The sequence below is a fragment of the Agelaius phoeniceus genome, chromosome 16 (genome assembly GCF_051311805.1).
Source record: "Agelaius phoeniceus isolate bAgePho1 chromosome 16, bAgePho1.hap1, whole genome shotgun sequence".
Classification (NCBI taxonomy): Eukaryota; Metazoa; Chordata; class Aves; order Passeriformes; family Icteridae; genus Agelaius; species Agelaius phoeniceus.
The window spans coordinates 13,702,780-13,713,693 of NC_135280.1; the positions used below are offsets into that span (position 1 = coordinate 13,702,780).

A 10,914-nucleotide genomic window follows, 5' to 3' on the forward strand; every position below is an offset into this window, starting at 1 on the left:
CTGGGTGGAGGTGCCAGCAGCTATAAAAGGCGTCCCTGCAGTGCTGCTGCCACCGATCCCTGGCCACTCTTGCAGCCGCCACCATGCTGACCGCCGAGGACAAGAAGCTGATCCAGCAGATGTGGGGAAAGCTGGGGGGCGCCGAGGAGGAAATCGGAGCCGAGGCCCTGACAAGGTACAGACCTGGGGACCCCATGGGAGAGGGGACAAGGGGGTGGGAGCCCCACAGAGGGGGGGTCCAGCTGGGGTCAGCGCCACTGACTGTCCCACTCTGCCAGGATGTTCTGCTCCTACCCCCCGACCAAGACCTACTTCCCCCACTTCGACCTGTCCCCGGGCTCTGACCAGGTCCGTGGCCATGGCAAGAAAGTGGTGGCTGCCCTGAGCACTGCCATCAAGAACATGGACAACCTCAGCCAGGCTCTGTCTGAGCTCAGCAACCTGCACGCCTACAACCTGCGTGTGGACCCCGTCAACTTCAAGGCAGGCAGGGGGAATGGGGAATGGGGAATGGGGACAGGGATCAGAATGGGGGGACAGGGAGCAGGGGATGGGGAATGGAGACTGAGGGACAGGGAATGGGGCACAGGGATCGGGATGGGAACCGGGGGATGGAGGAAAGGAGATGGGGGAGGGTGGACCGCAGGGGATGGGGTACAGGGGGTGTGGGACAGGGATGGGGACATGGGGGCTGGAGTGGCGGTGCTAAGCCCCGTTTTTCCTTGCAGTTCCTGTCGCAGTGCTTGCAGGTGGCGCTGGCTACCCGCCTGGGTAAGGACTACAGCCCCGAGGTGCACTCTGCCGTCGACAAGTTCATGTCGGCCGTGGCCAGCGTGCTGGCTGAGAAGTACAGATGAGCTGTCAGCCGTGCCTGTGTACCATCAATAAAAAAAAGATTCTTTTGCTGCAGCAACGCGTCCGTTTGTGCCGGGGCCGGGGGCTGGGCCGGGCTGGAGTGTGGCGGTGTTCCCGATGGAGGGAGGGGGCTGCGGGTGGGGTGGATGAGGTACGGGAAGGGCAGCACCAGCCCTGGGCTCCCTGGGTGTCCCCAGGGCCCTGCTGGCTCCCAACCCTCCCCAGCACGGGATGCAGCCGATGGCAGCACCCAGGGAGTGAAGCTGTGCCTACAATCCTCCAGGGAGCAGGGCAAAGGCTGTGCCAAATGTGATCCTTGCATCCCCTGAAGGATTCCTGGGGGGTGATGGGGGTGTAGGATAAATCCTGCCTGTCTCCATCTATCAAGATGGCTTTTTAAGGCTTTATTAGGAGTGCTGCAGGAGCTAAGTGCTTGCATGAGCTCCAGAAGCAATCTGAGAATTCATGGAGTGAAAAAAGTCCACCGCAGACCATTAAGCACAAAGACTGTTCTGGGACTCAAGCTCCTGAACCACAAATCCCAGTCAACTGCCAGGGAAGAACCTCCACACCTGCCCCAGGTGTCTGCTCTTCCCCTGGGACCTGGGCAGGGTAGGAATGGGATGGGCAAAGCTGCAGTCCAGTATTGGGACACTGGTTTCAGGACTTTGGAGCCTGAATTTTAAAAGAATCAGTGATCACAGGTGAAGGGCTACGAGGTACTAAATTAGCCCTGGGTCCGCTCTGTGCTGTGACACCAGAGGGAGGAGATGAGATCCTGCAGGAGAGAGGTGCCTGAGTGTCCAGGTGTGGGCAGGAGGCAGGTGGGGGCATGCAGGGACCCTGCCTGCTCACAAACAGGCCTGGCAGTCCCTGAGCGTGGCAGCACCTGCAGGTGAACCCACAGCACTTGTGCTCCATCCTCAAACACACCCCAGTCCACATCCCAGTGGGCTCATGTGCATTTCCACCCGTTTGTTTTTGTGACACCAGTCTGAAGGGCTCTGCTGCCTTGGCAGCTGTCCCCATGCACACACATGCAGCAGCCACTGCCCTGCTGCTGCTGCTGCTGCTTCCCAGAAAATCAGCCCCCCAGCCCTCCCTCCCCACTCTGAAGCGGTGCCAGACCGAGCTAATCTCCCCCAAACACAAATGATAAGAGCCTCAGCCATGGAGGAAACACGGGTGTGAGCTGTCACTGCTGGTCTGCGCCACCTGCCGAGCCCACCGTGAGCTCTGCAAGCCCCCTCACCCTCCCTGCCTTCCTCACCACCCTCATCTTCCTTGCCCTTGTTACATTCCTCATCATGTGGAGCACACGGGGCTCACCACAGACCACAGAGATCCCTGGTATCTTCCCAGAGCTATTGCAGTGCCCAGTGCTGACCCCGTGGCTCTGCCCAGTGTCCCCCCTGCCAGATGTCAGGGTCCCCAGTGCCCCAGAGCAGCAGGGCAGTGCAGGGCAGGGGCTGGGGCAGGGCAGCTCCGGGCTCTGCTGGCCTGACAGTGCCTCGAGGAGCAGGGGCTGCAGAGAGCACACACTGTGGGGTGGTTGGGGCACACGGGTGTGGGGTGTGCAGAGGAACCAGAGCAGGGAGTGCAGAGGGGCAGCCGTGCACAGGGATGTGTTGGATGGCAGAGGGACAGCACAGGGTGTGCAAGGACGTGCAGGTGGCAGCTGGCAGTGCCTGGAGGGGCAGTGTGTGTCCTGGGGCAGCTCGGGGGGTGTGTGCAGGCTGCTGGATGGTCAGGCTGTGCATGCAGGTGCACACGGGGCTGTGTGGGGCACAGACTCCCCCACGCTGCTGTGCCAACACCCGGCCAGAACACATCCAGGCTGTGCCAGTCCCATGCCAGGGGACACACACGGGCTCCTCCGCCAGTGCCAGTGCAGACCCTAACCACAACCCATGCCAGCCCGGGCACCGGTGCCGGTGCCGGTGCCGGTGCCCGGGCGGAGCGGAGCGGGGCGGGGAGGGCAGGGCGGGCGGCGGCCCCGCCTGGCCGGGGTCCAGCACCCCCGGGCCGGGCGGAGCCCCAGCACCGCATATAAGGGCGGCGGCGGGCAGCGGGGACACCCGTGCTGGCGCTGCCGACTCGGAGGTGACACCATGGTGCTGTCCGCCGCAGACAAGACCAACGTCAAGGGCGTTTTCGCCAAAATCGGCGGCCAGGCCGACGAATATGGCGCCGATGCCCTGGAGAGGTATCGTGGTTCTTCCCTGTGTGACCCTCTCTCTTCTCTCCAGCCCCGACTCCCTCGCATCTGCCCCCTCTTGTCGCCATCCGCAGCTGTCGCTGTCCTTTGCCACCTTGTCCTGTCTCACCTGTCTCTGAACCCCTTTGTTCTGCAGGATGTTCGCCACCTACCCCGCGACCAAGACCTACTTCCCCCACTTCGACCTAGGAAAGGGCTCTGCCCAGGTCAAGGGGCACGGCAAGAAGGTGGCGGGCGCCCTGGTGGAAGCTGTCAACCACATCGATGACCTTGCTGGTGCCCTCTCCAAGCTCAGCGACCTCCACGCCCAAAAACTCCGTGTGGACCCTGTCAACTTCAAAGTGAGTGTCTGGGGAGGGGTGACCAGCCCAGCTTCCCTCCTGCACCTCCTGGCTGCTCCCTTGCCTCATGCCCTTGCTCACCACATCGTTTTGCCTTCCAGCTGCTGGGCCAGTGCTTCCTGGTGGCGGTGGCCACCCGCAACCCCGGTCTCCTGACCCCTGAGGTCCACGCTTCCCTGGACAAGTTCCTGTGTGCCGTGGGCACCGTGCTGACTGCCAAGTACCGTTAAGGCGTGTGCTGTGGCCAGAGCTGGAGCCAACACCCCACCAGCCCTCCGACAGCCAGCAGTCAAATGTTCTGAAATAAAATCTCTTGCATTTGTGCTGCAGCCCCGGTGTCCTGCTCTGTGTGCTGCCCGCGGGAAGGGAGCGGGAGGGATGTGCTCTGGGGGTCTGAACTGGAGGTTTCCCCATCAGGTGGGTACATGGAGGAAATGGGCTCTGGTTTTGCTGTCCCTGAGAGGAGGCAGAATCTGGGGGTGGTGTCCAGCAGGCAGACACTGCCTTGCTGCCATGGGGCTCTGGGAGGAAACAGAGCATTTCTAGGCACCAGTGCAGGGGAGAGACTCATGGAAGATCTGGGGCTCCCTGCAGCTCCAGGCTGTCCCACCAGAATTCCACATTGGGATCCCCTCGTGCACCACCAGCCCTGGGCACCTTTGTTCAGGACAGAGCTGGAGGACACCTTCTCCTGAAAATCTACACAGGAGTACAGGGGCTCCTGGCACCTGTGACTCTCTGCCTGGCAGCAGAGTGGGAATGGCCTGAGGACCTCCCTGTGCCAGGACATCTTTCCTTGCACACCCAGCACGCAGGGCTGTGCAGGGGTGCAAGACTTCTTCTGCCTCCACCAAATGGCCCATAGCTGGGTGTCACTGTGGAGGGTCCTGGGGAGCTCCAAGGGGAGCAGATGGGGCTCAGCCCCAGATCCAGCAATGTGGGGAGGTGACAGGGCCCCACAAAAAGGAGCCCAGGAGTTGTGCTGGTGTCTGCACCCCCCAGGCCTTATCGCAGCCCACAGCAGGGTGGCCGTGGTGGGGGCTGATAAAGGAACGTGTGGGCTCTCCTCCAGCTGTGGGTGTGGTGGGAGACTGGGCAACAGATAGTCCCAGGAGGCTACAACCTGCCAGGTGCTGAGTAAGGGCTGGGAGGTCCTTAGTGAGGAGGGGAAGGATCAAGGAAGCCCCAGGGTGGCTCACAAAGCCAGCCAAGGTTGCCACAGGCTCCTCTGATCCTTGGCACTGGCAAGGATGGCCTCTTCCATAATCCCATGGCCTCCAGGCGCTGTCAGTGAATGCACAGAGACAGGAGAAACTCCAATAACTCCAAAGAGAGGAGGAGGCTCTTCAGGGTCTCTTCTGCAAAGCACCACAGGTGCCATGAACCCACACACCCTCTGTTGCTGAGCACAGTGAGGAAGGGAGGAGAAAGCCAGTCAGGGCATCGCTGGCCAATCTCTACCTTTGTATGGAGCAGGTGTTGGAGCAGGTTCCACCCTTCCAGCCAGGAACATCACCCAGGCAGAGCTGTAGCACAACTTCCAGGGGATGTCATGGAGAACCAGGATACGGTGGGGACTCAGGGCACACAGGTGTGCAAGGAGGTGTGAACTGGTGTGGAAAGCATTGGGAAGGGCCAGCATCAAATCCAGCACAGACTTGGACTCCTCCAGACCCAGCCACTGAGGGCCCTCATGGTCCCCAGCATGGTGGGTACAGGAGAGAAGGTGTGAGAGCAATGTGGGGACAGTGTGTATGTGAGGGGTGAGAGCTGTTCCCAGCTTGCTTCAGCTTCTGACTTTCCTGAGCCGTGCTGTGACCTCAGGCAGGACACTCGGGTGGCAGTGACAGTGTCCTGCCTCCAGCACTTTGCCAGGGCTCTGCCTGGCCGGGGAACCACTGAGCTCGTGTTGTCCCAGCCGTTTGTCCCTGCTGCCACAAGATGGGGACCTCAAGCCGTGGTGCTTTATCGGGGCCAGCCAGAGGGCTGGGAGAAGCAGGGCTGCCAGCCAGGGCTTCCAGCCAGCCCCACATCCCCAGGGCTTTGGGGACACTGCTGCCAGCTTGGAGGGGGTGCAGGACCCCTCCCAACCAGCCCCTGTGCCCTGCTGAGAGTTCCAGCCCCGAGCCCCCCTGCTCTGGCTCAGAGCACAGGGGTCCCCTCACTGGGCATCCCTTGGTGGCCGTGGCTGTGTCCCAGCCCTGTGGGACACTCACACTGACCACAGCTTGGCACTCCCTGAGCTGGCATCCCTGCCCAGCTGCCTCAGGACCCACCAGCCACACAGCAGCCGTGCTCTGGAGCACAGCAGGGCAAATATTCACCTGGTGCTGTCCCAGGCTGGTTTTGCAGCTGGCATTGCTGCAGCTCCAGTGCTGAGGAGAGAGTTGGAGGCAACTCCTGCATTGCCACAGCAGCAGCAGCAGCCTGAAACAGCCCCAAGTGACACTGGGGAGGTGGATTTGGACACAGAGCCCTCTGATCCAGGCATGGCAGCCCTCAGGAAGCTGAATCACACCAGGCAGCTTCAGCAGAAGAAAGAGGATGAGTATCTCCAGGTCATGCCTGCTTTGATGTCTCCACTCTCTGCAGGCCTTGCTCAGCTCTCATTCATTCTTGATGGACAAAGCACCCAGGGTTCAAAGATACCTCCAGTGTTCTGCTCTGTGGTGACACCAAGGCAAGTGGCATCTCAGAGCTCATTTTTATTGAGAGAGGAGTTAAACAACATCAGGAAATGAGCTTGATGGTAATGACTTACCCCATCACAGGACTTCCAGCAGGCTCTTGAGGGGCTGCCAACAGCATTGTCCAGATAGGTTGGATTCTAATCTTATTATGTTGGCTAGATAGTCATGTCCCTAAGGAGTGTGTCCTGGAGAGAGACACAGAAACACACACTCCTGGAGGAGGTCAAACATCCTAGGGGACTTTAACAGGAATTCTCCATGAATTTTCAATCTTCCCAGTAGCAAGGAGGATCTAGCAAACAAGCAGTGGGAAGATAGAGAATTAATTCCTCACTGGAAGCTGATCTTAGGGGATCAGGTGAGAGATCCTCTTGCTGGAATGAGGAGGGAAAACATCATGTGTTTTACAGCCTGTTCTTGTTTATGCATCCCATATTGGAATTCAATATGGCAATAGTGTTACCCATGAGTGGTGCAGCCAATAGGTCTTCTGCTTCTTTGCTGTGTATTTGGACAGCCAGTCTTTCCTAAATGTCAGATCTTTCCTGCTGAAAAAAGATTTTTCCTCCCTGATTTGTCTGAATTCTTTTGAATTTTAAGCCAGTGCCTACAGCCCCTCCAGCTCAGGAATAATAAGGATGTTCTCCACTACAAAACAAGTTATTGGTGACAGAACAGTAAATAATGATGGTAAACAAAAAACTGGAATCTGTTATGGAAGGAAAACAGACTCATCTGAAAGGATTCATTCTTGGCAAAGGCCATGATTATTACTCATCTCTTTCTTTGATTAAAAGTCCCACTGTTTGCTTTGGGTTTTTTTTTACTTGAACCCAACTGTTTTGTGGTTCCTTGGTTTCCTCCTTTTACCCTGCTAACAATAAGAGACACTAAGGTCTTGTTCCTGTGACCCCATCCCCCTCCCTCTTTTCCCAGAGATATTGAATGTTTGGAGGTGGCTTCCATCAGTTTTTGAGGTAGAGGGGATTTTTTTCCTCAGGAAAGCAATCTGAAAATAAGGAATGATTGAAATATACTTTAATTCAAACTTTTTGGAATCCTCCCACCTCCTCCACTGGCTGTTTTGCCAGTGGAAAAAGGAAAAGTGGTAGAAGACAGAAAATGAGCATTGATTAGATTTTCACTACAGAGATGGAAATTGAATAGAAATGCAAAATCTTTCTTCCTGCTGGTTGCTCTGTCTTCCTACCACACAGCAACCACCTGGGAGATCTGATTTTGCTTGGAGCTGAGATGTAGGCAGTGCTCTGCTGGTGACATCAGTGCTTCCTCTCTCCTTGTGTTGTTTTTCTGCATTTTTCAGCAGCAGGAGATGCCATCTGGGGAGGGCCCAGCTTTGGTTGTGTTCCTCCAGCTCCCACACAAGCAGTAACAGCAATTCCAGAGGCTGCATTCCTGCCTGTTACCTTCAGCATCTGTCTGTTGGCCTGCTGCTGCTCATGAATTTGCTCTACCTTTTATAAACCTGCTGATCCCATTTGTTTCCACAACCTCCTGTGGCAGTGAGTTCCAGAAGTTCATTCTCCCACCTGCTCCAAATAAAGTCCTTTTTACCCATTTAAAATCAATCTAGCAGGCTGATCAATGGCCTCTAACTCTCATCATGCACCAGGTCCACATTCTCTTTATGATTTTGTAGGGCTGGCATGTTTTGCTCTCCAGAGAAAAATTTCAGCCTCCCCAGAACCCCTTTGTATTGCAGCTACCCCATCCCCTTGATGTCAGTTGCCCTGCTCAGGGCTGTAAATCCACAGTGTTCTCACATCCTAAGATGTCCTGTTGCCATAGGATAAGGGGTGATGGCTTCAAACAAAGAGATTTGATTTAAATTAGATGTAAAGAAGAAGTTTTTACAGCGGGGGTGGTAAAACATTGGCAGAAGTTGCTCAGAGAGGTTGGGATGCCCCATCCCTGGAAACTTTCAAGACCAGGGCTGGATGGGGCTCTGAGCAACCTGACCCAGTGGAAGCCATCCCTGTCCATGGCAGAGGTGATGAACTACACAACCTTTAAAAGTCCATTCCAACCCAAATTATGCCATGATTATAGGATTCCATGATCAGAGGCCAGACCTGCACAGATGTGGGTGCACCAAGCTGTTACACAACAGGCAGGAGATGCTCTCTTTGTTATTTTGCAAGCCCAAGCCCTTCCTGATGTCACCACTGTATTTTTTTTTCTCTGCACATCAAGGCTACAATTTTGGCAAACCATCAGTGAGGACTCTAGCATCTTTTTCCTGAGCTGTAATAGCCAGTTTAAGTTCAGCCTCCTCTGTTTTAGATCACATTTCCCTATCCAGGTCACCCTCTTTATCTACACTGAAAGGATTGACCTTCTGTTTTTCCTTTTGTGAGTAACACTGAGAGCTGCACATAGCAAAGTTCCACAGAGTACATCAAATATCCTTTCAGCAGCCTCCTGCAGTGATGGAGCATCATTTGACTTTTCTGTCCAAAGCTAAAACTGTGCAACTCTAACAGCAGAGTTTTGGTCCCTAATCCTGGGGTACAGTTCCTCGTTATTCTCTTCCTTCCCCTGTCACAGTGACTTCAAGTCAAGCTGCTGGGTGGACACAATTCAATGCAGATCTAGCTGAAAATAGTTAAAACAGAGTTTTCCAGTCAGTGACACTTTTTTTTATTCCTTGCACTAGGATCAAACAGAGGTAGGGGAGCAGACTGTGCCAGCTCTGTGCTCTCCAGAGACCTTTGCACATGGCCAGGAGGATCCCAGCTATGGATTTATGGAAAGCAATACAGCAAAATGTGCATTGCAGCTGCTCATCCAGAAAGCTTTTAGACATCCCTCAATAGTTGAGCAGCTCAGTGCCTTTATTAATAGTAGAAATGTATTTATCAAAATTCATGGGTCAGCACTGTTAAAGCTCCATAAATCCAATTTGCACAGGCCACCATTATTTATTTTTCCAGGTTGTTGCCTCAAAGAGGGATACTTCCAGTATCCAATCCAGACTTCTCCACAGGCTTGTTTGAAGCACTGTAGGAAGCACACTCTCCAGAACAGGGTCTTCCTCTTTTGTCTGACTTCCTGATGTGAAGGGCTGTGTTCAGGACTCATGGACCACAGAGCAGGAAGCAGAAGTGGTGAGCCCTGACCATCACAGGGACACCGACACCACTTTCAGAGTGTCACTGACTCAGACAGAAGCCCTGACCCCAGCACAGCCACGGTTCCTGAGGCTGCAGCACAGACAGAATCCCCTGTGTGATTTTCTGAATCCTCTGGGCTCTTGATGCCGCACAGGATGAGGCAGGTGCCACTGTACCTTCTGCCTGGCTGCAGGTCTTTGTGATGCACTGACTGGGCAAGTGGAGGAAGCTTCAGCTTCTCCAGCTCCAGCTTCAGCCCCAGCTCCAGCTCTGCAGCCAAAGGAGACCCTGCCTGGCCCAAACTCACCCCTTCTGAGGCTGCAAGGCTGCTTAGCCAAAGGGAAAAGGAGCAGCCCAGACAGTCACTGAGCCAGTGACAACATTTGCACGTCCCCATGTGTTTGGAGCAGCTGTCACTCTGGAGGTGGCATGTCCTACAGCATCCATCCACACAGTTACAGGGAACACTGGAATGCTTCTCTTGGGAACAAGCATCTCCAAGGGACCCAAGCTGTGAAAAAAATAGATATTGTAACACATTGTGGATCTATCTGACTCTGCATTGTGTTAGATAAGCTTAATTTATGCTCAGGTCTTTGACTTTTTTTTTTCTCTTTTAAGAGGAAAATAACTAGAAATGGCATTTCAAGAAAGTAATTCATAAGTGCTGATTGGAGATGAGCTGATATCTTTAGAAGTGGAGTTGAAGGCTAAATTAATGTAGAATGGGGACAGAAGGGTTTATTTGTTTTTCTCTTAGAAGGAGAGCTCTGAAAATCCAAGGATAGTATCACACAGGGGCAAGGGGAAATGAACAAGCAGTGAACAAATTGAAGCTGGAAATTAGCAGAATAGTCATTTCCCATCCCTTGAGCTTTATGTGCTCAGCTTGTGGGCTGACTTCAGGGAAGTCTTCTCCTAAATCAGGTGAGGACATTGCCAGCTTTGAGCACACAGCCTGCTCTGACTGGGATTTTGGTGGTGTCAGAGCTCCTGGAAAATGGCAGGCACTTCCCCAGGGGATTTCCTTCCCATGCCCCAAGAATTTATTACAAAGAGTAAAGTCTTGTGATAGCAAGCAGCAAAGACTTTGAGCTCCAGAAGAAGAAACTCCACCTCCAGGGAGCTCGTGGCTGACTGGAAACAGCTCTGAAGTCCTCAGCTAAGGAGGACTTGACCAGTGAGGGAGTGGTGGGATTTTTGCCTGAGCAAGGACTTCGAGATTGTCCCCAAGCTGCATTATTTCTGCTGGGGAACACATCAGACGTATGCCAAGGAAAACGCAGGTAAAAGAAAATCCTTGACTCTTTTGAAATCAGCTGGAAAATCAGAGAATGACTTGACCGTGCCTATGAAAGCCACATCTCCCGTGAATCCTATGAACATGGCAGATCCGTGAGAGCAGAGAAAGCAACGGGCTTTGCAGAAACGAGCATTAAATCACCCATCAGCTGAAGGGCTGAGCCTCCGCAGTGATTCCCGTCTGAGCGGGGGCATGGTGGGCTGCCCGGTCACGACCGAGCCATGTGCATGTTTGTGATTCCAGTTTCAACTGATCTCCAAGTACCAACTACCACCTTCCCCGGCCTTCCCGGCGCTCAGAAGCGCAGCCGGGAGCCGCACCGGCACCGTGCCCGGGATGCTCCGACCCGCCGGCCGCATCCCGGGGCTCGCAG

General features: G+C 54.8%; 2 protein-coding genes and 1 long non-coding RNA gene across 3 annotated transcripts; 2 read left to right on the top strand and 1 right to left on the bottom strand.

Moving 5' to 3' along the window:
• The first annotated feature begins 16 nt into the window (after positions 1–16).
• On the top strand, positions 17–909 carry LOC129127115 (hemoglobin subunit alpha-D). Its single transcript, XM_054643521.2, has 3 exons — positions 17–175; positions 279–483; positions 729–909. The coding sequence occupies exons 1-3, from the start codon at positions 84–86 to the stop codon at positions 855–857; spliced, it is 426 nt and encodes a 141-aa protein (XP_054499496.1). The 5' UTR covers positions 17–83; the 3' UTR covers positions 858–909.
• A 1,994-nt stretch (positions 910–2,903) lies between these two features.
• LOC129127113 (hemoglobin subunit alpha-A) lies at positions 2,904–3,743 on the top strand. The gene is made up of 3 exons (XM_054643520.2): positions 2,904–3,061; positions 3,210–3,414; positions 3,516–3,743. The coding sequence occupies exons 1-3, from the start codon at positions 2,967–2,969 to the stop codon at positions 3,642–3,644; spliced, it is 429 nt and encodes a 142-aa protein (XP_054499495.1). The 5' UTR covers positions 2,904–2,966; the 3' UTR covers positions 3,645–3,743.
• A 5,198-nt stretch (positions 3,744–8,941) lies between these two features.
• LOC143695332 (uncharacterized) lies at positions 8,942–10,874 on the bottom strand. Its single transcript, XR_013184432.1, has 2 exons — positions 10,355–10,874; positions 8,942–9,749 (listed from the first exon to the last, which is right to left on the bottom strand). It is a non-coding gene; the product is annotated as an uncharacterized LOC143695332 (long non-coding RNA).
• Positions 10,875–10,914: the final 40 nt, after the last annotated feature.

Bases quoted from the DNA above. Each gene is read 5' to 3' on its own strand.
- LOC129127115 (XM_054643521.2), top strand. From the start codon at position 84: ATGCTGACCGCCGAGGACAAGAAGCTGATCCAGCAGATGTGGGGAAAG. The intron at 176-278 runs GTACAGACCTGG...CCACTCTGCCAG, and splicing joins GGAGCCGAGGCCCTGACAAG to GATGTTCTGCTCCTACCCCC. The intron at 484-728 runs GCAGGCAGGGGG...TTTTCCTTGCAG, and splicing joins TGGACCCCGTCAACTTCAAG to TTCCTGTCGCAGTGCTTGCA.
- LOC129127113 (XM_054643520.2), top strand. From the start codon at position 2,967: ATGGTGCTGTCCGCCGCAGACAAGACCAACGTCAAGGGCGTTTTCGCC. The intron at 3,062-3,209 runs GTATCGTGGTTC...TTTGTTCTGCAG, and splicing joins GGCGCCGATGCCCTGGAGAG to GATGTTCGCCACCTACCCCG. The intron at 3,415-3,515 runs GTGAGTGTCTGG...TTTGCCTTCCAG, and splicing joins TGGACCCTGTCAACTTCAAA to CTGCTGGGCCAGTGCTTCCT.